The following is a 25,639-nucleotide window of genomic DNA, read 5'->3' on the forward strand; positions in this document are numbered from 1 at the left end:
GAGCCCCACCACTTGTGGTTTTGACACATATCTTTGAGAGGGGAGCTGTCTTGTTTGATAGGAGATGTTAAATGCTTCCTTAAGGGAGGGAGAGACACCCCCTCCTGCCTTAAAAGGGTCTCTCTTAAAAAAAAAAAAAACCCAAAAGACAGAGAGTCCAGTTTAAAGTTGAGCAAGGTGTTAGAGAAGACACGAGTTATTGAGTGGTGGGGATTCCCAAGAACCTTTACGGCTTCTCACTGGGCTTGGGGCCTGGAAGTTGCTTTGGTTGAGCTCGTGAACAGCTGTGCTGGGAAATGAAGCTGCAGATGGGGGCATCTCTGAGGATTGCCCTGGAGCTCTAAGCAGGCTTTAGAACCACCCACTCCTCAATTCAGTGTTATTCCCTTACTCAACCAGGAGGGAAGCGGAGGGAAGAAGTCAGCCGAGAAACAGCTCACAACAACCTTGCTAGGTAGTCCATTGCTAACAACCCCCATATTGCAAATTGGAGGGCGGGTACTGCTGAGGCTGAGAACGAGCAGTCCACGAAAACCTTGCAGCGTTCGATTTTCCCGGGGGCGGAGGCAGCAGAGGAGGAGGCGCGACTTCTAACTGCCCCGCTCCAACCACTCGCAAGCAGACACGTCGCGCTCTCAGAACCCCGGAAGGCTACCGCAGGAGGATACGTTTCACTCTTGACTTTTCCTATCTCTAAAGCCTCTGGGGGGGGCGGAGTTCCGGCCTACAGAGACCGGAGAGTTTCCGACGTCGATGGTTTCGGTTGCCTTGGTTCCCTTTCCTTTTTACCTCCGGGCGAAGGGTCGACCGGAAGCAGGAAGAAGGGCAGGAGGGAGTAGGATGGTCGTGGGTCGGGGAGGCGGTGGATCCGCGCGGTGCCTGCGGGGGTCGGCGGCCGCCATGGCGCTGCCGCCTCTGCTCTTCCTCCAGCTCCTCCTGGCCGTGTCGGTGCCTCGAGGGGCTGCGGAGCTCACAGACGGCAACAGCGAGCACCTGAAACGAGAGCACTCGCTCATCAAGCCTTACCAGGGTGCGTGGGGTGGGCAGGGGCTGCTGCCCCCCGACTCTTCTGCCCCTTCCTTCTCGCCCGCCTTTCTCGAGCCTTTCTCCATCCTGGCTGCCCCTGGTTAACGTTCAGGTCGCGTTGGGCCAAGGGGAAGACTTGGTTTTGACACTTCAGGAAGTAGAGAGGAAAACCAAAGGGCCGCGGAGACAATACTATTCGTTTTGCACACATTCTCGAAGGACCCTCATAAATAACCAGGCGGGACCTTTCTGTGCCCAGGACACCCCCTTCAGTTTGAAGGCCAGGAGGGGCAGGGCGGGGGTCGATTGGAGGCTGTGGTTTGTGTAATACACAGATCTTACAGATTCAGAGGAAAGCCCCAGTTGCCTGGTAAATAATATATTATAAATTAATGGAGTCATGTCCAACAAGTTGCCATGAATAATCGGTTTCTGCTGATTACCGGTATTCATGGCCAAAGAATGGGGAGAACAAGTGAACACAGTTCCCACCATTTTTGTGAGGTGGTGGTTTTGTGCCCAGTCTGTAACTTCTGGTTTCCATGGTATCTTCTTTGTTTTAGGGGTTGGTTCCAGTTCAATGCCCCTCTGGGATTTCCAGGGGAGTACAATGCTGACCAGCCAGTATGTTCGATTGACCCCTGATGAGCGCAGTAAGGAGGGTTCAATCTGGAACCGAGTGGTGAGTGTGTTTCTGCATGGAAAAAGTGGTAGTGGGATGAGACTAGCAGTGATCGTGCCTACTTAACAATACCCAAAGTGTGAATCATTCTCAAAAGTGATTAGGGCTGCTATATTCTGTCTTCTAGCCCTGCTTCCTAAAGGATTGGGAGCTCCATGTCCATTTCAAGATCCATGGAATAGGCAAGAAAAATCTGCACGGAGATGGTTTTGCTCTGTGGTATACTCGGGAGCGCCTTACTGCAGGTACTGAAGTGGGTTGAATAGTCAGGGTGGTATCCCACTGTGATGAATTATGGGCCCCAAATGCAGTTATGAGTGGATAGTTTCTGAGCTAAATTGCTTAAACTAGCATAGCATTATAAGGTGCAGCAAGTCCTTCTGAGTTCAGTGATATTTATTCCCATATATATATATATATATGGAATTGCGGCCTTATGCCTATTCCCATATATATTTGTGTAGAGGGATGTTTTTAAATGGAGAAACATTCAGTCGTGTGAGCTCCTACCTGCGGTCTGTAGTGGCACAGCCCAGACAGGTTTGCCATCTCAGTGAAAACTAGGCCTTCATAGTAAGCTCTTAAGAATGTTGGGTGAGCACTGCTGCATGGTCTTCTGGGAATTCTTAATTACATATCAGCGCATTGTTGCTTAAGAATGTGTGTGCAAATGCTTTATTGTTGTTTCACAACTAGATCTAAATTCTTACATACTTGACATGTTTCTATAGGAGATAATGCATGTGCCATAGTAGAAAAGCTGCTGTTCAAGAAGTTGGGGGACATTGATCATAGTTATATTCTTTGTGCAGAATGTTTGGAAATAATACAACCTTCCTTACAATGTTTGCTGGCAACATTCAAGTGCTTCAAACTGTATGGAAGCAATGATGCTCTCTACAGATTAATCTGTAGAGTTCTGCTAGGCTGGATTATGTTGTTCAGTGGTGCAAGGATGCAGTTCTAGTCACCATATTCTGCTTTGTCCTGCTCAGGCCCTGTCTTTGGCAGCAAAGATAACTTCCATGGACTGGCCATCTTCCTGGACACTTACCCAAATGATGAAGCTACAGAGGTAAGTAATGACACACACTGTCTTTGAGGGTTGCTTGTACTTGCAACCTTGGAAGTTGAATGGAATTCGTTCCAGAAGTCCATTCGACTTCCAAAACGTTCGGAAACCAAGGCATGGTTTCCGATTGGCTGCAGGAACCTCCTGCAGCCTATCAGAAGCTGCGTAGGACATTTGAGTTCCAAAGAACTTTTGCAAACCGGAACATTCACTTCTGGGTTTGCTGCATTCGGGAGCCAAAATGTTCAACTCGCAAGGCATTTCGAATCCAAGGTACAACTTTATGGGGTTTAATATTAACTAGCTGGAATTGTCTCACAGACAAGTGGAGCTTCCATATGCATATATGTTTGCTTCACAAGTATTTAGGGTAAGAGCTACATGCAGAAGATTTAAAACCATTCTACTTTATTGTGCAGCGTGTGTTTCCATACATCTCTGCCATGGTGAACAATGGATCCCTGACATACGACCATAGCAAAGATGGTCGCTGGACAGAGCTGGCAGGCTGCACAGCAGACCTTCGTAATCGGAACCATGACACTTTTTTGGCTATCCGTTACTCCCGGGGACGTCTGACAGTAAGTTGGCTGGAGTACTACGTTGAATGCATTCTTCATGGGTTGCCTTAGGTGGGGAACCTGTTTGCCCCAGTGGGCCAGATTCATACCTTTTCCCCGCAACTCCGTGGGCCAATTTTGACAACTCGCCTTTCAATCATTTGGAAGTACCAAGCATTGAGTTTGCAAAATGCATTGTGCAGTGGTTTTCAAGTGCCTGACAACCACCTAGTTGGGTGTTTGGGAAAAGCTATGCAATGGGAATCAACAGTGCCTGCAAATCAGCTTCCAGTAGGTGTTGTTGGGGTAGTCAGTGGTCAAGGATGATGAAAACTGTATTCCACAACAATTGGAGAGGTCCAGTTTGGGGTAGGTAGAAAGATACAAAATATAGAACCGATTGTCCAGACAATATAGTATGGTATGGTCAATTTGTCTTCCTCAGAATTGAAGCTCTAGTGTGCTTGTAAGGTTTTTTATGTGGTTGGGAGAGTGAAATTTGGGTTGTTCTTCGCATCCAAGATGACACTTGTTTTGCAGGTGATGACTGATGTGGAGGACAAAAATGAATGGAAAAATTGCTTTGATGTTGCTGGAGTCCGCCTGCCCACTGGTTACTTCTTTGGGGCTTCTGCTGGTACAGGCGATCTATCTGGTAAGGGCTGCTTGCCAAAAAGGTGGAATTGGCTCTGTTGCCTAGATCTGTTATAGGTAAAGTAGAGCCATTTTTAGGTAAAGTGAAGACAATACATTTGTACTATTGAACTGGGTACTATGAGATCTTAAGACAACTTCCTGAATTAATAGCTTCTTTATTAAAACAAGTCTTCTTTCTCTAAGAGATGGCATTTTAAATAAGCTGTATCACCACATAGCAACTTGATGTCTTTGTTTCCTAGACAATCATGACATCATCTCAATGAAGTTATTTCAGCTGATGGTAGAACATCCACCAGAGGAAGAAAACATTGACTGGACAAAAATTGAGCCTAGTGTCAGCCTTCTCAAGTCACCAAAAGGTGAGTTCTTAGTACTTTTGCTTTGAATGCTCATCAAGCAAACGGGAGATTGCTCCCTCGTGTGAGGAAGCATCCCCATATCTCTTCAGGGCATGCTAAATGGTCAGCATTCACTTTCATGGAGCTGTGCTTGACCCTTGATTAGCTTGAAGCGGTAGACTGAAATGAAAATCTTGATCCCTTTTACTAGGGAGCACTTAGGAATCCCAGTGCAATGACAGCTATAATCCTAAACATACGTTCTAGTATTTATGACCTTCCGAATTCAGTTGAATCCTCCGAGTAAATATTTGTTCATGTGTTATGAATATTTGTAATCTGAAGGTCCCAAGTTGGGATTGTTGTAAAATGTGTTTACTTGGATAGGCATAAAATCTGTATCACGTTGCTGGCTTGAATTTAATTTTGGGTATAATTCTCCAGAAGCTCTCTTCTGCAGCTCATGGTATCAGAGTTGCCAAGAGCAGTATTCTTCAGTCACTAAATGCCTGGACACACAGGAATGTTTTCAAATTCCTAGTGAATGGCTCACCCCACTAGGGAGGATATTCCACAAATTAGTAGCCACCAATGAAAAGGCCCTGTCATGGGTTAATGCCAACCAGTCTGCCTCTGTGGTGGCACCACTGAGAACGTCATTTTATCACCGTTGTCTGAGCATACTTAGAAGCATTCTTGTGATCAGGAACCTTGATAACGCAGGGTAGCTGATCACAGGGAGATTTCCAAGTACATTCAGCCAAATATGCTTAGAAGCCCCTTTTCAGGCCTTCCTGCTCAATGCAAGACAGCTGAGGGAGGAACAGAGCAATATTTGGAGACAGGTGGCATGCCTTCTCCTCTTTCCCCTACACACTCTGTGCATTCTTGGCAGTGTCAGAAACTCAGATATATAAACTAGGCACCAAATGGCTCCTAATACTAGGGTTACATTCACCAAAATAGAATGCCTCATTGACATTTTGGGGCCAGATGGCTTGAAATTCGTATTTTTCAATACGACTTTTCGGTTCTTAAAATTCATTCCGATTGTGCAGATAAAATATAGCAATGCAGGTTGTGTTGTTAGTGTGTGAAAACAGGATCCAAGGATCCTCAGGCATGCACCACCAGATGATGGGAGACGTCAGGCGCCATCCTGTCACCCAGGCATCTTCACTTGGTCACAAGTGGTCAATAGCCAGGTGCAAAATGCGCCTAGCTCCTGGCAAATTTCGACTGCTGATTCTTAGGGATTGTATTAACCCATTTCCTGTCTAGCCTGAGAGTATGATGTGTGTTGTAAAATCTCTCTCTCCAATTCTCTTTCCCACCCCCCTCCTTCAGATAACGTGGATGACCCGACAGGAAACTTCCGCAGTGGGCCCTTGACGGGTTGGAAGGTGTTCCTCTTGCTCCTGTGTTCTCTGCTTGGCATCATTGTTTGCGCCGTGGTGGGAGCCGTGGTCTTCCAGAAACGCCAGGAGCGGAACAAGCGATTTTACTAGAGGGGGAATCAAGCCCACATTCTGGGCATTTGGGAATATTTTTTACAGGGGGGAGGGAGAATTGTATAGACTCTGGCTTTGAAAAGGCTCTTTCAGAGAAATACACGGATTATTTTCATATCTTTTCCCCCCACCTGGCAGCACAAGCCCAACAACATATGTCAGAACAATCAGGAAGGTAGGGGGAGCACCTTTTCTCTTTTTCTGAATACTATTCAGAGCCGTCAGCCCCTCTTTAACACCTTTTTTAAAAAGGGGGGGAAAGAACTGTGGTTAGAGGTGGGTGTTTCTCCTCTGTGGGGCATGACTCTGCATCCCAGCTAGTATGTGCTGGTGTTTCTCGAACAGGGCAATATTTCTGGAGTCCTGCTAACTGCTGGCAGCAATTTTCTTGCCTGGCCCGTAAGCCGCCTTCAAGGTGGTGTTTTGAACTGAATGTATTTTGTAATCTCACTGGCCCTGGTACTTCCTTTTAGTACCAGCTTTTTCTCTACTGCTGAAAGTGAGACTAATTTACACCAAAACAACTGGTGACTATCAAATGTGATCTCTCCCGCCCCCCCTTTGGTGATGGAACCTGTGATTACATTGGTCAGAGAGAGTGAGAACTTGATTTTTTTTCCAGTTACTGTGGAGTATATGCCAAAATTTGGTCACAGACATTCAGGTCCTGCTCTGAATCATCGCATTAAACTTCTGAACTAGGTGGTTCTGGTGGTGGGACCTTGCCATAGCCACATAGCTGCGTGTGGATTGCAAGATGATGGGTGAAAGAGAGGGTGTGTGAAATAAAAGTGGAAAACTGACCTCAGCTGCTGTTTGTCTTAATTTTATGGAGTATGAGTAAGAATGGTGGGTTAAAGAGGCCTTTAATGTGATGTAGCCTTGTGGCTTGGGCTCATGTTGGACTCTGTATGTATCACTTCACACTGCAGGTGGTGAATTATTTTCAGTGAATTATTAAAAATGTAGGTGTGTAAGGAGTTCAGTAAGAAAAAGAGCCTTATTTCTTAACTTCATTTTTAGGTGCAGAAAGATTTGCAATCTTTTTGCTCACTTCTCAACACATTAAGTAAGCTAAGTGTTCTTCATGTTTAATAATTGGAAAAGTTAGATGTTACTTAACATAAATCACTTTCCCTTAAAGAACAAGATTAAAATGATTTAAGTAAATAAATGATAAAGCGAGGGCATGTATATACACAAATGCTGCCAGCTGCTTATTCCTTTGCTATGGAAGGCTCTTCTGCTGTTGGCCCTACACTCTTGTCAGTGTCTTTTACTACAGCCAGGCAGGTAATAATTAATACCTGCCAATAATAGGTGTTTCTAAAAGAGGAGCTTCTGAAGAGCAGTTTTAAGGTAATCCAAGCCTTTAGTCTTATAATCTAAAAGACATGACACACAAGGAAAAAATATGAAAAGGGAGGAGGAAAACACACTCATACATCAGTTCTTAAAGTTATAGTTCAGCTAAGATGGAAACAGTTTAGGTCAGGCTTCCTTAACCTCGGCCCTCCAGATGTTTTGAGACTACAATTTCCATTATCCCTGAACACTGGTCCTGCTAGCTGGGGATCATGGGAGTTGTAGGCCAAAAACATCTGGAGGGCTGAGGTTGAGGAAGCCTGGTTTAGGTAGTTGACAATATTGTTGCCATTAGGTAATAGTTGAGGGAAGACCAGATGCAGATGGCTTCTTAGCAGGGCAGATGAAAGGAATATGTTCTCTGAAGCCTGAAAGTATGTTGAGTATAATGATAACAACTTTCCAATGGGCAATGATATCTCATTTATGAAAATACTTATATACCTCTGTATCATAAAAATATATCAAAGTGGTTTGTAAAAATATAAAACCAGCCAAATCATAAAAAGTTTAAAAACAAACAACAGTAGACCATGTTGTGAACTCCCCTGATATGTTATGAACCACCCTGAGATCTATCAGTGTAGGGCGGTATGCAAATCTAATTAATAATAATTGTGTGGCGTTTAATCTTAACTGTTTGCATTGGCCTGGCTCAATATGAAAGTTTTCAGCAGATATTTAAAAGCTGGCATAGAAGGAGCCTGCTGACACACTTCTGCCCACCTCTGTGCTTGTTCTTAGAATTGTAGAGTTGGAAGAGACCCCAAGGGGCATGTTAGTTCAACCCCTTGCAATGCAGGAATCTCAACTAAAGTATCCATGATGGATGCTCATCCAGCCTCTGCTAAAAAAACCAGTGAAGGAGAGTCCATCACCTTCTGGGGTCATCTATTCCATTGTTAAACAACACTTACCACAGAAAGCTTTTCCTAATGTTACATAGTTGGAATTGCCTTTCTTGTAACTTGAATCCATTCCCGAGCAGGAGAAAACAAGCTTGCTCCATCTTCCATGTGACAGCCCTTGAGATATTTGAAGGTAGCTAATCATATCTCCTCTCGGTTTCCTCTTTAGCAGACTAAACATACCCAACTCCCTCCACCATTGTTTATAAGGCTTGCTTTCCAGACCCTTGACCATCTTGGCCGCCCTCCTCTGCACATGTTCCAGCTTGTCAACATCCTTCGTAAATTGGGGTGCCCAGAAATGGACATAGTACTCCAGGTGTGGTCTGACCAAGACAGAAAATCCAAGCCATTCCTGTTATCACATCTTCAGTGCATTTTGAACTGGGTTTCTGCACTCTCAATACTTGAGAAACTAGCTCAGGCTTATGCTCTGGCTGCAGCAGTTTCTGTTCCAGAAGTCAGGGAGAGAGCCTGAGGCATATTCTATGACAACAGTGTCTAAAGGGGTTTGGAGGTGCTAAGGGAGACCGGTTGCCGCTAGCCAGGTGATGCTTTCCAAATGTGCTGGAACCCACATCAGTCCTCTGCCAGCATAACCCATGTGGCCAGGGACGATGGGTATTCTAGTCCAAAACATCTGGCAAGACTGGCAGGATTATTGTAATAACCTGCAGTTTTTTTATAAGAGTACAGCATATATTTAAAGTAGATGAATAAATGAGCAAATTAAGTTAATTTGGATATGCAGAAGATATAAAAAATAAATTTAAGGTACCGTAGAAAGAGGGGGGAGGAAATCATGTTTTGAAATATTATAATGATTGTGAAATTAGTGAAATGTATAAACCTGAAAAGCATAATTTTTTATATATATTAAAAAAAACACCTGGCAAGGCGCAGATCCCCGCCCCCGCGACATACGCCTTCGCTTCTGACCAATGGCACACCAGCACCTCTCCTGCAGGAGAGGGGAGGTTCTCCAGGTAACGGCCCGGCGCCGCTTCCTTCCCGAGGGCTGCTGGGAGTTGTAGTCCTGCCTCCTGAAGGCCGCGCGGCTGCTCAGCCCTCTCGGCTGGAGCGATTACGTGGCTCGAGGAGCAGAGGAGAGGCGGGACGCAGGCGCGGCGTGATGGCGGCTCCCGTGCGCAGCCCCTCGGTGCTCTTGCGGCTCTTGCTGCTGCTGGCCGGCCTCGCCTCGCCCGGCTGGGGCCTCTACTTCCACCTGGGCGAGACGGAGCGCAAGTGCTTCATCGAGGAGATCCCCGACGAGACCATGGTCATCGGTGCGTCTGGCGGGGCGGAGGGGAGAGCGGGGAAAGTGGCGCTAGCTGGGGGGGGGGTCGGGTTCATGGCCCGGGAAGGGTAAAGAGGGGGTGGATCTGGGGCGCAATGAACTGGGGGGCTGCGGGTATTAAAGGCTTTTGAGGGGCTGCCGATCGGGAAGAGAGTTAGGCAATGAAACTGGGGGTGAGATGGGAACACGGGAGGAGATTTACCTGTGTATATGTAAATGGTGATGGAGATTCAGCTGGGAAATTAAGTTATTTAACTGTTGGGTGACCAACTTTCCCCTGATCCTATTCCGTTTCTATATCACAGGGAATTACCGGACGCAGCTGTTTGATAAGCAACGGGAAGAGTACCTTCCGGCTACTCCTGGCCTGGGCATGTTTGTGGAAGTGAAGGACCCTGATGAAAAGGTATACGGACACAGAAGAAACCCACGTGCTCTGTTCCTCTGAGGGCAGATGTGTGTCTCAGGTGTATGGTGTAACCACAGACTATTTCTGCTCAGAAGTATAGAGAAAGGGGTCTTTCCTTTTCTGATCTTGGTTTCCTAAGGGCCATTATTTTGATTGTATTCTCCTGGTCTGTTGTCTGGTGTGCTGATATGCAAGTATTTCACCCATAGGAGCCAACTTCTAGGGGCCAAGGTCCCTTTGGCCTCTTCAATACAATAATTGAGGGAGTCAGGGCATTGCCATTTAAATTGTGTGCATGCGTTGCCTCTTGTGATTGATTATGCAGGGTAGGGCTTACCTGGGCCTCCCCAATATTTTATTCAAGTTGGCACCCCAGACTTGATATGAAGAAGCAGGGTTGTATTTTTGGTCCCTTGTGCCCTTTTGTGTGGCAATAGGACTAGTACGTTGAGCTCACTACATCAGTGTTTTGTGAACAGCTTTGGATAATTTGCAGACCACCTCTTTCATCCCCAAAGAAGAGTCTGGGTGCATGACTGTTGAGAGATAACAATGCGGATCTCAAACTTCATGCTGTTGATTTGTTGTCATGGCCTTTTGCTGTGGAAAACCACTCAGCACACACCTGTTGGAGCTACAGATGTTGGCTTTATAGCCTGCAGAACTGGCAGTGTATCATGTTGATATATTATTATATGTAGAACAGGCAGTATATCATGGTGGAATAGATGCAGCTTGAAGACTTTATCCAGAAGACTTCAGGTACACAATAGAAATCTTAATAGTTTTTAATTCTACAGAGCAGAGTATTCCAGAAGCATATGTGTAATCAACCTAAAATACTGGTACAGTGGTGCCTTGCAAGACGAAATTAATTCGTTCCGCGAGTCTCTTCGTCTTGCGGTTTTTTCGTCTTGCGAAGCACGGCCATTAGCGGATTAGCGCTATTAGCGGCTTAGAAAAAGGGAAAAACGGGGAAGAACTCGCAAGACGTTTTCGTCTTGCAAAGCAAGCCCATAGGGAAATTCGTCTTGCGAAGCACCTCAATAATGGAAAACTCTTTCGTCTAGCGCGTTTTTGGTCTTGCGAGGCATTCATCTTGCGGGGCACCACTGTACTACAAATTTTCAGTGTTTCCTAATTTAACTGATTATGGCTGTGTGGACCCTGGTATCAAAATGGTTTTGGTATGTTTGGTTGACTCATACATTACATTCCCTTCTGTTCTGTTCTGTAGGTGGTGTTGTCTCGACAGTATGGGTCAGAGGGCAGATTCACCTTTACTTCACACACACCTGGGGAACATCAGATCTGCCTACATTCTAATTCTACAAAGTTTTCCCTTTTTGCGGGAGGCATGCTGGTAAGAGGATTCATGCAAAGGGAAGATTTGTGTTTGGGTTCATTTGACTTGACAAGCCAGCTCCTGAAGCATCGTGCTTTGGTGGGTATCTTCAGGCCCAAGTTTTCACTGTTGACATTTCGAATTTCATTGCAGAGGGTCCACCTCGATATCCAGGTTGGGGAACATGCCAACGACTATGCCGAGATTGCAGCCAAAGACAAGTTGAGTGAGCTGCAGCTACGTGTACGCCAGCTCCTAGAGCAGATTGAACAGATCCAGAAAGAGCAGAACTACCAGCGGGTAAAAAGAGGGGGACTGTGGGCGAAATTTAATGTCATGTTAAGGTGATAGTTCCAGCTTCACAATTTTTTCCGCTTGCCAAATGGAACAATCTACTCTCTCCTCCCTCCATGCACTCCTCTGGGGATTCTTGCAACCCAATTTGAGAGGACAGGGATGGTGGGGGAAGTCCCAGTGTGCTAGTGGGACTCACTGTGCTGGCTTCTGCTAGTGCAACTTCTTGGTTGAATCCAGCTCTGTACTTCAGTGGCAGAGCACCTGCTTCATATGCCGAAGGTCCATGTTCATTCTCTGATGCCTCCAGTTAAAAGACTCTGGCAGTAGATGATGGAGAAGACATTTCCTCCTGAGACCCTAGACAGCCCCAGCCAATCAGAGTAGACTGTACCAGCCTAGATGGACAACTAGTCTGTCTTGGCATGGGTAGCTTCCAAAGAGGTTCTCAGCTGGTCTCCAGTAATGCTCTCTGTATAATAAGGCTGGGAAAGGAAGTGGTCTGCTTACATGCTCACATCATACAGTTCTGACGAGGGGAAGAGGGCTTATTTCTAAAAGGAATATGCACCCTTATTAGTTAAGGTTGTTCTATTTGTGGAAGGTAGACTTCAGCCACATTCATACAGTATGATTAAAGCACTGTGATACCACTTCAAACAGTCATGGCTTCTCCCAAAAAGTCCCCGAACAATAGGCTGTTGCGGGTGCTGAAAGTTATAGGAGACCCATTCCCCTCACAGAGCTGCAATTCCCGAAGTGGTTTAACAAGCAATCCCACTTCATAGGGATTTGTGGGAATTGTAGCGGTGTGAGGGGAATAGAGGCCGCCCACAACTCTCAGCACCCTTAATAAACTCCCAGAATTCTTTGGATGAAGCCATGGCTGTTTAATGTGGTATCATAGTACTTTAAATGTGTAGTGTGACTGTGGCCAAACTTTGGTTTCCAGAGTCAGCTGTTCCCCCCAACTCATGCTAAAAAAGTATCCTTTTAGCTTTTGATGAATCCTCTCCCCTTTCCTACTCATAAACTGTTTTCTCCTCTTCTTTTTTCCTCAGTGGCGAGAGGAGCGCTTCCGGCAAACTAGTGAGAGCACAAACCAGCGGGTTCTCTGGTGGTCCATTGTCCAGACCCTCATTCTTGTAGCCATTGGAGTCTGGCAGATGAGGCATCTTAAAAGTTTCTTTGAGGCCAAGAAGCTGGTATAAAAAAAAAAGTGTGGTTTGATATCAGCAAAAGGCCTGCAGTTCCCACAGGAGCCATTCCCAGTTCTTCAGTGCCTGCACGGGTGCTTCTCCTCTCCTCAGTCTTCTTCCACCAGACTTGTTGTTGTCCAGGCTCAGTATCATCTACCTCTTTCTGCCTCTGTCCTTCCATCTCTCTTCCTCCCTGCCAACTTCTCAGCCTGCTGTGGTTCCAGGGCAGCAGCTTCGCCTCTTAAGGCACTGTGTTCTCTCCAGACAATCCAGACCTGCCCTCCCTCACTGTCACTCATGTTCTGTGTGAGGAGCTGGGGGGGGGTTCTCTTGCCTAGGAGTGTCCTTCATCAAAAATCAACTCTTCGCAAGAGCACCCAGGACCTTTTTTTCCAGCCAGCGTCACAAATGACAAAGCCAGTTTTGAGCCCTGCTGTATTTTTACTAGCTCTGACTTCTTGATGCCACCAGTATGTTGCTTTGAAGAAAAGCACTGAATAAGAAGACCTGGAAGCTCTGCCTGCAGTTCTCCTGTCCTGTATATTCTTAATGTGAATGGGATATGGAATGGTTTTGGGATTAACTGCTGTGAGATTGGTGGAATAATATTGGGACACTCTGTATGTATGTGTTGGGATATGTGATAATAATTGGGCTATTAACTGAGGATAGCTAAGTATTGAAATTTACTTGACTTATATCTTCCTCTGTAGCTTGCTAGAATTAAATTGGCTTTTCCTGTATATACACAACCACTATTCTTCTGGCAGATCAGATGCCTCATTTTCTTACGAATGTGAGCTTATTGGTTGTAAGCTTGGTTCTGCGCTGCTGTTCTTGCAGCAGGAACATGTGCTGACTTGCTTTTTCCACCTGTTCCACCAGCCCAATCATAACTCCCATTTACTTGGAAGCAAACCCTGTTGGTTTCAATAGAATTCCTTTCCCAAGGAACTTTACAGTCCAGGTCTCCTAGGGGTTTGTTTTGCTAAATACATTTATGGACATCCAACAAATTCATATGGTTTGATTATAATTCCAAAATTATTGAAGCATCTTCTCATGACCCCTCCCCTATCAAAGTTTGAGATTGCTATTTGGGAGGGAGGAGACCCAGAAGACTGTTACATTTAAACTAGGAGGAGAGCCAAAAAGATGGTTATTTTGAACTGGTCAACCATGGATTATTGGCCTAAGATTGAACCATGTGCCCATACACTCTTCCTTCCCCTTCTCCTCCCTTCATTGCACCCAGCTTGGACACTTAACATCATGCTTGTTAGGAATGGAAACCTAACACTTGTGAGCTGCAGCACTTAAGCCTAAGTTTGGATGTTATGAGGTGCATGAGAGGCGTAAGGATCATGTGTGTTGGGAGGCATGCAGCTTGTTCTCAGGCCAATATCACTATGGGTGACCTAGCCACCGTATGTAGACTATTTAAGTGATGTCCAGTGTCTTTTGTTTGTAAATGTTACTGGTGACTAAGCCTTTGGAGAAGTGGCTGTGTTGGCTTGGCGTATCTGAGATGGATTTTTTAGGAGACACATTGGAGACAGAGAAAGTGCTGATATGGTTAAATTCCCATCACAGCAGCACCTATCCATGCCTTCTTTTTGCTATAGAGGTCTGAAGCTCATATTTTGTGTGTCATGATGGCTGAGCAGAAAACTTGAAAGGGTAGCATATTTGCTCCGCTTTGGCTTCACAATTACCATACTGATTTTACATGAAAGTAGAGACAAGTGTACACTTTCCTAAATGTGAAAGGGAATTTTTTTGTTGCCATACAAAAACCAGAATTGTTTACTAGAGGCAAGGGAACAACTGCAGTGACTTCTGCAATTCAAATGGCACCAGCCTTTCAATTTCTAAAATTTATCTTAATGGTTTCCCCCCCCTTGCTGCTTTGAATATGTTGTGTTATTAGATTTACAAAAGGGTGGTGGTGGTATGTTGCTGAGATACTTGTGAATACTTGTCCTCAAGTTGCTAAGGTGTTCTGAGCCAGACATAATCTGCTCTGGCCTGAACTGTCTTGATTTTCAGATAGCAGAACTTGCTAAACATTGAAGTGCTGAAGATGTTCAGAATAATTTTTTGAGGGCATTAAACTGGGTTTAATTATAAAGCTTCATGACTGTGCCAATATCTATCTTAAAAAAGAAAACAGTTGAGAGCATTGGAAAGCACATTCTAGACTAGGTATGGGGAACCTTTGGCTCTCCAAATGATGCTGAACTACAGCTCCCATCATCCCTGGCCATTAGCCATGCTGTTTGCAGCTGATGGGACCTGTAGTTCAGTAACAAAGGTTGAGCCAAACGTTCCCAGACTTGCTCTAGAATGAATGAAGATTGCTGCACTAGATGAGTGAATGCTGGTGTCCTTCTATTGGGACCGGGTTTGTTGGAAAGGGTCTCTTTCATCTGAGTTTTTTGTTTTTGTTTTAGTTTCCCAGGTTTGTGATATTTGCAATGGTCTGTGTTTGTGCCACTGACTACACCATCCAGTTGAAGTGGTCTAAGATCTGAACTTCCCTAAAGCCACCTTGACTGTGCTCCTGTGAAACAAGTGAAGTTGCCTGTTTCTTACACTCTGCTGTGACCAACTAAGACAACTTAATGGGGTGACAATTTTAGATGCTGCAGTGTAGGAGTTCAAGCTTTTATGTAAGAGATTAAACAACTAAAGCTTTATGGATGAAGGACCAGTTTTAATGAGTGGCACATACTTGTTTTTTTGTATTGTGGCTATTTTAGCCCTGGTTGCTACTGTAAAGCAAATGAGAGAGAAGTCAATAAAGATGGTATTTCCTTCTAACAATGACTGCTAACTTTATTTCAAGATCTTACGCTTTCTTCAGAAGTCCCAAAATGCATGTACATAAGAGTTTTGGTAATAGGGTATCAATACTTTGTTGCCAACTACAAGTTTTTTTAAAAAAAATGTTTTCACAAAAACTAGTCATATTACATGCTTCATCGCACCCCAACTTCGTTAATTCATTTGCTCATTCTGGACTGTCTAGAAGCTCCCCATAAGCTGCGTGATACCACTGAGATCTACTGCCTCGTTTTCCTCCTCCTCTATTTTTTCTGTGTGCTCCACCTCTGCCGGGAAACCGGCGAATCTGCGGTTCCTCGGAGTAGCTGTCCTCGTGTAGGAACGAGTGTTAGCGGAACAGCCAGCGGGGAGCACGTTTCTAGAGGACCGCTCTAGTCGACGGACCTGGTGTCCTCGCCAACGTGTCCCGGCCGGGTTGGGCGGGGAGTCCCGCCGGCAAGACAGTAGGATGTTCCCGTCCCGGCGCAAGTCTACTATGTATCGCCGCGCGGGTAGCGGGTAAGTATCCTAAGGGAGAGGAAATTTATGCGAGGGAGAGGAGAACTAGGAAGGTGCGGGGGGGGGGGCGATGGATGAGAAGCGCTCGGGGACCATGAAGGCTCAGCGTCTAAGCTTCAGTCCTGAAATACCTGTTTTATCTTCCGACTTTTTGTCGCAGTTTTGAGCGGTCAAGAAATGGTGCTGTGGAGGTTAGGATGGGCGTGAATCTGAATGGCTGAGAAACAAGCTTCGTTCTCGCCTTCACTATACACCGAGTGGCACATCTCTTTGCTTTTTCCTCCACGAATAGTTTACTTCCCCTATAGGAATGAATGGAAAGCACCATATAGGGGGGGAAAGGGAGAGGAGCACTTGAAGCGGGGCGCGGGGAACTTGTACTGGAGGCATTTTATGGAGATTGAGCTGGGAGAGATGTCTCAGAGGACTGTATACTTCCCTTTATCTCATCCTGCCCTTCCTCTTCTCAAATATAGCAAATCTTTTTTTTTACCTAGAGATGTAGTAACGGAATCCATATTGTCTCTTGAGTCAGGAAGAAGTTCCTCCCAAGTAACTGGCAATTGACAACACATTAGTTGTTAGGAAGAAGGGTTTTCAAGTTGGCGGGTTTCACTTTGCACAAGATACATGCAATGCTTTTAAAGAGCCCATTTTGGATGAATATGGGGGGATAGGATGAGCTCTTGGAGTTGCTGTAACATAGGGGGCAAACGTAACAGCATATTTCTATGCATGTTTACTCAGTAGTAAGTAACAATTTTCTGTGAAGCTTACTCCCAGGTAAGTGTGTAGTTTGATCTAAGAGCTGGGAGGTCCCTGGTTCAAAAAGTGCTTCAGCCATAAGCTTGCTAGGCAGCTTAGGCAAGCCATTATTTCTCTGCCCCCACCCCAAAATAAAAACATTATAGGAATTAGAATGAATTACTTTCACATGAATATTTGTAAGGATAACTGAAATGGTATGTGAAGTACTTTTAAGATTTGAAAGGGCCATGTAGCTTTCCATGTTGTTCCAGTCTTACCTATTTTATTTTCACATTGTGACAGTGATATTTTCCCAAAGTTCTTGCTGTTGTGGCATGGGTTGAATGAGGGACCTGAATCCCAGCCTGTCATGATCCCCACCTTAACAGGTGATGCTTGCCTAAGAGAAGGTTGTAGCAGTTTGTTTCTGTCTTGCCTTCTTTTGCACATGGAATTATCTATCATGTTTCACTGTGCTGACTTGCCCTATTCTGATTTTGCTTCAGGTCCTGTCGGCTGTTTGGTATCCTACCCCGGAAATTTTCTCTCTTTCAACTCTTTTTTGTTGCACTGTTGCTGGGGTTTCTCTCCCTGTTGTGGCTGCAGCTCAGTTGTTCTGGGGATGTGACTAGAAGTCAAAGAGCTGCATCTACACTGCCTCAGAAACCCTGCACATTGGAGCCTCTACCTCAGCTTCCTGATGACCCATCATGGGGACCCCACCGTCTAGCAGTGTTGGTGCCTTTCCGGGAGCGCTTTGAAGAGCTGCTGGCTTTTGTGCCTCACATGCATCGCTTCCTCAGCAGGAAGAAAATTCGCCATCATATCTTCATACTCAACCAGGTGGATCATTACAGGTACTGTAAGGTATGGGTGAATGTGAACCCCATGCTGTGCCTCCCCCTCAATGTTTCAACCTAACCTGTATCCCAAATTATTACATTCTTCTTTGGGTGACTTTGGACATGATATTGATATGGAAGGAAACATTGGGCCTTTGTATTATCTAAAATAGATGCTTGCATTTCCCCCACCTGTGAGATGTGTAACCTTGAAATCATATCTGAATTCTCTCGTATCCATCTCTCATTTAAACAATGCTTGGAGAATACAAAATATTCTCAAGGAACTGACTTTCCAAGGTTCCTCTAGCTCAGGGCATGGGAACTGGGGCCCTTAACAACTCCTATCAGCCCCAGCTTTCCTTCTTGCCTCATCTATAGAGCAGAACTGATACTGTGTTTTCAGAGGGAAAGTTTTTGCTTTTTATACATTTCCATAAGGGTGTTCCTCTTCTTTTCTGAAACCATAAGGAAGCATGATATGATGAATGCTGTGGTGTGCTTAAACACACGGTCTTGGAAAACAAAATGTATTTCCTGGATTTGTTTTATAAGAACATAAGAAGAGATGGTTGGATCAGTGCAGTGGCCTATCTAGTCAAGTTTTGGTTTTCTCCATCACTCTTATAATTTCATACCTCATTTCATTCTCATCCCTTTATTTTCAGAATTCCTGCCTTTCCAGCATGTGTTTTTGGTAATATATGCTAATAATGCATTTCTGCTATTGCACTTAAGTGCATAGTTGCAAATTCTCCCAACCAAATTAAAAGTTAAAATTAAATAAAAGTTTCCTTCAATAGGAAGATTATGATCAGAAAGGGTATATAATATTAAGTCTGCACCAATAGTGCAAAATGCTTGCTCTTTTAACTCTGACTGTTCACGGAATATTAGTACTATTATTGTTGTTACTATTTTGAAATTTATTACCCACCCTTCACTAGCTGGTCCTAGAGCGGGAATTTAAAATTCAGAATTAAAACAGACTGTAAAACAAATCAGGGTCCTGAAAATACACATCTCAGGTATCAAAGGTGCATATTCAGTTTATGCCAAAAGCTGCATTGTGAGGGTGCCAGAACACTTGTGAGGAGGGAATTCCAGGACTCAGGGACTGCCACAGAGATTGCCCTCTTCTGAGCCACTACCCCACCAACTTCTGAGAGTGGTGAGACTACAAAGAGGGCTCTCTCAGCACCTGAGGTGATTTGTAGGAATGGAGGCAGTGTCTGTTATTTGGGGCCTAAGCCATTTAGAGTTTTGAACAGTAGCATGAGCCCAGAAACTAACAGTCAATGCAGCTATTTTAAAACAGGAGCTATATGAGTTCTAAAGGCAACCCCAGTATGTAATCTGGCTCCTGAATTTTGAACCTGTTGAAGTTTCCAAGTCCTCTTCAAAGGCAGCCCCATGTAGAGTGCATTGCAATGATCCAGTCTGGAAGTTAACAGGACAGGGACTGCAGCTGGAAATAGCATTTATAGCTCCTGAGGCCACCTGGGTTTCCAGTGACCATGCTGCATCCAGGAGTACCTCAAGTTACCGCCGAATCCGGGAAGAGCAGAGGAGGAGGAATTTGCGTTTATATAAATAACAACTGGAGCTCGGACATTAAACAAATGGACACGCATTGTTCTCCTGACTTGGAGTACCTAGTGGTGAAGTGCCGCCCTTTTTATTTGCCACGTGAGTTTAATGTTGTCATAATAACAGCGGTGTATATACCTCCCGATGCAAATACTACTACAGCTATGGGTCACCTGCTAACTGCTATTAGCAAACAGCAGCGGGCCCACCCGGATGGAGCATTTGTGGTTGCTGGGGATTTCAATCGAGCCGATTTAAGGACTGTGCTTCCTAAGTTCCACCAGTATGTTGATTGTCCCACTAGGGGGGGAAATACCCTAGACCGAGTATATAGTAACATCATGCATGGATACAAGACCAAGCCCTTGCCCAATTTGGGACAGTCAGACCACATATCCTTACTTATGATACCATCATATAGACCTCTCGTACGCAGAATTAGACCATCAACTAGAGAGATACGAGTGTGGCCAGCAGGTGCATCCGAGCAACTTCAAGATTGCTTTCGGAACACTGAATGGTCACTTTTTGTGGAGAATAATGTGGACACATACGCTTCAATAGTACTGTTCTATGTCAAAAGCTGCATTGATGTCGTTACTACCACCAAACAAATACGGGTGTTTCCTAACAACAAGCCCTGGCTAAACAGGGATGTGTATCTTCTGTTAAAGGCAAGAAATGCTGCTTTTCACTCTGGCGATGCGCAACAGTATAGAGAAGCTAGAGCCAAACTGAAAAAGGGCATTAGGGATGCCAAAGCTATGTACTGCCGGAGGATCGAAAAGCATTTTGAGAGCTCCGACCCTCGTCGAGTATGGCAAGGCCTGCGACAAATTACAGGGCAAAATATTAAAAACGAACTGGCTAGCAGCAGTGCGCACCTGGCTGATCAGCTGAATAAATTCTTCAGTCGTTTTGAGGTGGGAACTGGAACCACCGTCACTACAGCATTGGCTACCAGCACATCATCAGAAACTATTACTGATAAACAACCATTTTTATTACAGACCTCCGACGTACAACGTGCTTTTCGGAGCATTAATATTAGGAAGGCAGCTGGACCGGATGGAATTATGGGACGAGTTATTAGGGACTGTGCTGCAGAATTAGCTGGTGTATTTACGGACATTTTTAATCTATCCCTGTTGCAGGGTTCTGTCCCTACCTGCCTGAAGACATCGATTATAGTGCCAGTCCCTAAACAGTCAGTGGTGGTATCTCTCAATGACTACAGACCAATAGCCCTAACATCTGTCGTTATGAAATGCTTTGAGAGATTGGTGCTAGATTATATTAAGGCTGGTCTTCCATCCACTCTAGACCCGTTCCAGTTTGCATACAGAAGAAATAGATCTACTGATGATGCTATTTCCATCGCTGTCCATACTGTACTGAGTCATCTAGAACGACAGGGAACCTACGCAAGGCTGTTGTTTGTGGACTACAGTTCTGCCTTTAATACAATTCTACCAGACAGGTTATTCCTTAAAATGACCAATTTGGGTATACATCAGAAGATCTGTTTGTGGGTAAGGAATTTCCTGACCGATAGGCCGCAGACAGTGAGAATGGGACCTTACTATTCTTCTACTCTAGTATTAAGCACAGGAGCCCCTCAGGGGTGTGTGTTAAGCCCCTTTCTCTATTCCCTGTACACATTTGATTGCACCCCACTGTATAAGTCCAACACAATCATCAAATTTGCGGATGATACAACAGTGGTGGGGCTCATTAGTGAGAATGATGAGGCTGCTTATAGGAAAGAAGTACAGGGGTTAATTCAATGGTGTAAAGAAAATAATCTTATGCTTAACGCCAAAAAAACCAAAGAACTCATAATTGATTTTAGGAGAAAGAAAAGTGTATTTTTACCATTGCACATAAATGGCGAGGAGGTGGAGAGGGTTGGTAGTTTTAAATACCTGGGCATTTACATCTCTGAGGACCTCTCATGGACTGCAAATATTAATATGGTTGTGAGGAAGGTGCAGGGGAGGTTGTATTTCCTGAGAATGCTCAGGGGATTGAATCTATCTCAGCACCTACTTCTGTCCTATTATCACAGTACCATTGAGAGTGTCTTAACCTATAGTATATTATTGTGGTATGGGAGCAGCTCTGAAATGGATAAAAAAGCTTTACAGAGAATAATTAAAATTGCCCAGAATGTTATTGGGCTCCAACTACCAACCCTGGATGAGATCTTCACGTCTCGCAGCTTGAAGAAGTCACACAATATCCTGAGAGATCCCACCCATCCTGCTCACAACCTCTTTGAACTGTTGCCTTCGGGCAGAAGATACAGGACAATGAAAACACGAACCACACGCCTTCTGAATAGTTTCTATCCAAGAGCTCTGATTGCACTAAATAATGATCTCAGGGCCAGTTGTAAGAAATAGCAAGCAGTGAGTAGTAAGGAATGAGATAGGTTTTAGGTTATGCTATGCTTCTAATAGGTTATGTTATATTCTGGATTATGTTATGTTCTAATAGATTATGTCTGAATAGGATGAGAGTGTTGGAGATACGTGCGAATGTGTATGTGAATCCGGTCTTGGGTGTTTGATTTTCGTTGTTGTGTATACTGTGTATATACGGACAATGACAATAAATTTATCTATCTATCTATCTATCTATCTATCTATCTATCTATCTATCTATCTATCATCTATCTATCTATCTACAAGCCTGCTCCTTCTAGGGGTGCAATCCAAACCAGAATGGATTTGAGAACCCGGTACACATGCCACCTATGCCTATTCATAATCAATTAGCTGGTGCATATCCAGCTAACCACTGCTACCTATGTAGCACCTAAGCCACTTCTCATGATTCAGATGGAAGAGAGAGAGAGAGAGGTGGGTGTCATCTGCATAGTGTGACTCCAAAACTCCAGATGACAGCTCCCAGTGAGTTCCTAGGGACAGCGTAGATCATCAAACAGTGGCTGGGTGCACAAGCTGAACACTTTTGACAGTGATGGCTGAGCTTTCCTGAATAGAATTTTCTGACATAGGTCCCATCTGCTTGCATTGGTCTCTTGGGCAGGTTTAACAGAGCATCTCTGATCAACGTGGGCTTCCTTGAAAGTGGCAATGACACAGATTACATTGCCATGCATGATGTGGACTTGCTACCTCTTAATGAGGAATTGGACTATGGCTTCCCAGCTGCAGGCCCTTTCCATGTGGCATCGCCGGAGCTGCACCCTCTCTATCACTATAACACCTACGTAGGTGGCATCTTGCTGCTCACCAAACAGCACTATCGAATGGTAAGACCTATGTTCTTTCTCCTGGGATATTTTATACAACCCACAGAAGGACAAAGTCCTTGCTAGTTATTTTCATTGAACCCACCACCCTGAGATTAAGAGTCTTGTGCTCTACCTTCTGAGCTATCTCAGAATCAGTTAGGGGGTTAGACTTGGCACTGTACATTTAATGGCTTTTGATGCACTCTACTCCATTTAATCCTGAAGACGAAGCTGTGGCTTAGTAAAGACAGCAGCAGATTTTACTGTCTCTGTCCCAAGACTTGAAGGAGGGAGAATATTTCTGGTTTAAACTGTGCCTTTATTGTTGTTTCAGTGTAATGGAATGTCGAACCGCTTCTGGGGCTGGGGCCGTGAGGATGATGAGTTTTATCGCCGCATCAGAGGCGCTGGACTTCAGGTGAGGCTGCAGAATGGCTTTCGCTGTACAGTGGTGCCCTGCAAGATGAACGCCTTGCAAGACGGAAAACCCGCTAGACAAAAGGGTTTTCCGTTTTGGAGGCGCTTCGCAAAACAAATTTCCCTATGGGCTTGCTTCGCAAGACGAAATGTCTTGCGAGTTCCTGCGGGGTTTTTTCCCTCCCCCCCCTTTTCCTAAGCCACTAAGCCACTTATCAGCTGATCCGCTAAAAGCCGCTAAACCGCTAATAGCGCTAATCCACTAAGCTGTCAATGGGCTTGCTTCGCAAGACGAAAAAACCGCTATACGAAGAGCCTCACGGAACGGATTAATTTCATCTTGCGAGGCACCACTGTAGTTGGAGACCTTGGGACTCTAGTTCTGGGTGAGATTTGAGCCTGTTATTCTGCCATGGTGTGTGAATTCTGTTTTGGACAGAGATTTCTGGCATCAATGTAGGCTCCAACTTTTTATTTCAGCTGTTCCGGCCATCAGGAATTAAAAGTGGATATAAGACATTCCAGCATCTTCATGACCCAGCTTGGCGCAAGAGAGACCAGAAGCGCATTGCTTCCCAAAAGCAGGTGGGAGTTTCTCATGTGAGAGATGGGGGAAGCAGGTGGCTGGGGGCTGGAACTAAAAATACATTGTTTTTCTTACGTGGAGCTGACCATATAGCTCTGTAGTAAGTCCTGCACTGTTGCTTCCGCTTAGCCTGGAGGGAACAGTGTTGAGCAAGATGGTTACATCAGAAGGCACAGAAATAGGTATGGCCTGAAACTCATGGAACTCATGAATCTGTTATAGATTTTTTCTACAAAATGTAGATGGTATTGACTTCTCAAAATATTTAATTTTAAAACACACATTTCTATCCCTGATGACTGTGGATAAAAATTTTACAAGGTAAGCAACAAATGAAACCAGGGAGTGTGCCTTTTGCAGCCAGTATCTCCATCCTTTAGTGCCTCTGATGTTTCTTCCCAGTGTTCATGTGTATCTGCTTTCCCTTCCTTATGAGTGCCATAAATAATAAAATAAAATAAATCAAAAATGATGCCCACCCATTCAATTTAAACAAAGCTTGTGTTGTAAATTGCTTCAGGATGCCTCACAGGAAGTGGTACATAAATGAAATAAATAACAGTAGGTGGAATTCAGTATAACGCTACGGTGAATGTTACATCGGTGCACATATTTCTCTTTGCACAACAGGACATTCTCCTCCTTTCCCTGCGTATCCCCTAAATCTGTTCTAGAGGCTTCCCCAACCCTATGGAGCAGATTTGGGGATAGGACAAAATATTGAGAATCTCATCTTCCTCTGTTCCACCCTTTTAAAATCCATATGATTATAGGGAAACATTTTGAATCAAAGTTGGCAGATTTTGCTGAAAGTAGATAAAGTCCAAGGTTCCTAGTAGTCTATGGTCAGGTATTCTCAGCTTGGTGCAAGTGTGTCTACTTTTCTCCCTAGTTTTTCTTAAAAGGAACTCAGCAGAAGTCTCCCATAAACAAAGAAATAGGAATTGTGCAATGCCAATGAATTTATGGAGACTTGCATAACTTACTGATTGCACATTTGGTGTTCTGATGCTGCAGAATAGAAGAACCATTGATTGTGATCGTCTTAGACCCCCTCCCTTTGCCATAACTGAGGTTTAAGTCTGTGACTTTATCCTTCACAACACTTAAGCCTCCTTCCCTGCTTGCTCTGCTTCACACAAGCCCTCTTCATGATGTCATTTTTTTTTTTGCTCTCCTACTCTGGACCTGTGTGTATGATGTGTGGTATTTTTGTTCCCCTGTAGGAGCAGTTCAAGGTGGACCGTCACGGAGGCTTGACCAACCTCCAGTACAGAGTGGAGTCACGAACTCGGTTGACTGTGGGAGAGTCTCCCTGCACAGTCCTCAACATCTTCCTAGAATGCGACACCAGTGAGACTCCCTGGTGCACATTTGGCTGAGCCAACTCCTGCATAGACTCTTGCGTTGCTGCAGCAGCTGGTTATCAGAATTGTGTCTGGACTCTCCAAAGCCAGATCCTTCTGCAGGAGCCAGCAACAGGGCATGGATGCCTGTGGTCCAATGGTTACAACAAAAGGTCCGAGGATCCACATTAGTTGACAGGTCAGATGCAGAGCATGAGCTCCATGTGGATGCAGGCAAGGTGACAGTGAATGCAGAGATGCTGGCAAGATTAAATGGGCTGAGCGCCTGTTCAGAAGGATGTTGACTTGGCAACCTACATCTCAACTCTGAGACTAAGAGGCAGGTCAGTGACTGAATCATCCTGCCTATATCAGCCAGTGCTCCAACACTACATGGTAACAAGGCAGTGGGACCTATAGACTTGTTGCCCAGGCTGATGCTTAAAGACTTTACAGAATCACTATCAGGTAAACTTGTTGGAAGTTTGCTGCTCTCCTATTTCAAAATATGTATAGAGACTTGCTGTGAAGCTCTTGCGCACCCCATCTCTTCCTATGAGTTCTCCTGCGAAGTGGACACTTGTGCTCTGGCTCAGAGAGCATCGTCACTTACCACCAGACCTAAACCCATCGTGGTAAAGGGTCTTGTTATTCGGGTCTTTGAGACACTGAAAGCTGTTGGTTTGCTTCAATAAACCATTAAGGCGAGTGCCTCATGAAAGGAAATCAGTGTGCGTGTGTTCACATAGGCATTGCTGTAAGTAGTACAGTGGTACCTCCAGTTACAAACTTAATTCGTTCCGGAGGTCTGTTCTTAAGCCAAAACCACTCATAACAT

General features: G+C 44.7%; 3 protein-coding genes across 3 annotated transcripts; all 3 read left to right on the forward strand.

The window, feature by feature from the left end:
* Positions 1 to 711: 711 nt before the first annotated feature.
* On the forward strand, positions 712 to 6,657 carry LMAN2 (lectin, mannose binding 2). Its single transcript, XM_083726397.1, has 8 exons — positions 712 to 1,030; positions 1,590 to 1,708; positions 1,836 to 1,953; positions 2,704 to 2,783; positions 3,200 to 3,361; positions 3,881 to 3,995; positions 4,240 to 4,359; positions 5,686 to 6,657. The coding sequence occupies exons 1-8, from the start codon at positions 754 to 756 to the stop codon at positions 5,844 to 5,846; spliced, it is 1,152 nt and encodes a 383-aa protein (XP_083582523.1). The 5' UTR covers positions 712 to 753; the 3' UTR covers positions 5,847 to 6,657.
* Positions 6,658 to 9,098: 2,441 nt separating this feature from the next.
* Positions 9,099 to 15,492, forward strand: TMED9 (transmembrane p24 trafficking protein 9). Its single transcript, XM_083726426.1, has 5 exons — positions 9,099 to 9,408; positions 9,725 to 9,825; positions 11,066 to 11,191; positions 11,327 to 11,473; positions 12,529 to 15,492. Exons 1-5 carry the CDS (start codon positions 9,255 to 9,257, stop codon positions 12,676 to 12,678), a joined length of 678 nt encoding a protein of 225 aa, XP_083582552.1. The 5' UTR covers positions 9,099 to 9,254; the 3' UTR covers positions 12,679 to 15,492.
* A 368-nt stretch (positions 15,493 to 15,860) lies between these two features.
* B4GALT7 (beta-1,4-galactosyltransferase 7) lies at positions 15,861 to 25,527 on the forward strand. Its single transcript, XM_083726404.1, has 6 exons — positions 15,861 to 16,011; positions 17,265 to 17,615; positions 22,245 to 22,470; positions 22,787 to 22,870; positions 23,350 to 23,454; positions 24,682 to 25,527. The coding sequence occupies exons 1-6, from the start codon at positions 15,962 to 15,964 to the stop codon at positions 24,835 to 24,837; spliced, it is 972 nt and encodes a 323-aa protein (XP_083582530.1). The 5' UTR covers positions 15,861 to 15,961; the 3' UTR covers positions 24,838 to 25,527.
* Positions 25,528 to 25,639: the final 112 nt, after the last annotated feature.

This window comes from Podarcis gaigeae, assembly GCF_964106915.1.
Source record: "Podarcis gaigeae genome assembly, chromosome: 2".
NCBI lineage: Eukaryota > Metazoa > Chordata > Lepidosauria > Squamata > Lacertidae > Podarcis > Podarcis gaigeae.

Coding starts and splice junctions, on each gene's coding strand:
- LMAN2 (XM_083726397.1), top strand. CDS start 754: ATGGTTTCGGTTGCCTTGGTTCCCTTTCCTTTTTACCTCCGGGCGAAG. Junction 1,709..1,835: donor GTTCAATCTGGAACCGAGTG/GTGAGTGTGTTT, acceptor TCTGTCTTCTAG/CCCTGCTTCCTAAAGGATTG. Junction 3,996..4,239: donor TGGTACAGGCGATCTATCTG/GTAAGGGCTGCT, acceptor TTTGTTTCCTAG/ACAATCATGACATCATCTCA.
- TMED9 (XM_083726426.1), top strand. CDS start 9,255: ATGGCGGCTCCCGTGCGCAGCCCCTCGGTGCTCTTGCGGCTCTTGCTG. Junction 9,409..9,724: donor CGACGAGACCATGGTCATCG/GTGCGTCTGGCG, acceptor TCTATATCACAG/GGAATTACCGGACGCAGCTG. Junction 9,826..11,065: donor TGAAGGACCCTGATGAAAAG/GTATACGGACAC, acceptor TCTGTTCTGTAG/GTGGTGTTGTCTCGACAGTA.
- B4GALT7 (XM_083726404.1), top strand. CDS start 15,962: ATGTTCCCGTCCCGGCGCAAGTCTACTATGTATCGCCGCGCGGGTAGC. Junction 16,012..17,264: donor TATCGCCGCGCGGGTAGCGG/GTAAGTATCCTA, acceptor ATTTTGCTTCAG/GTCCTGTCGGCTGTTTGGTA. Junction 22,871..23,349: donor TCAGAGGCGCTGGACTTCAG/GTGAGGCTGCAG, acceptor TTTTTATTTCAG/CTGTTCCGGCCATCAGGAAT.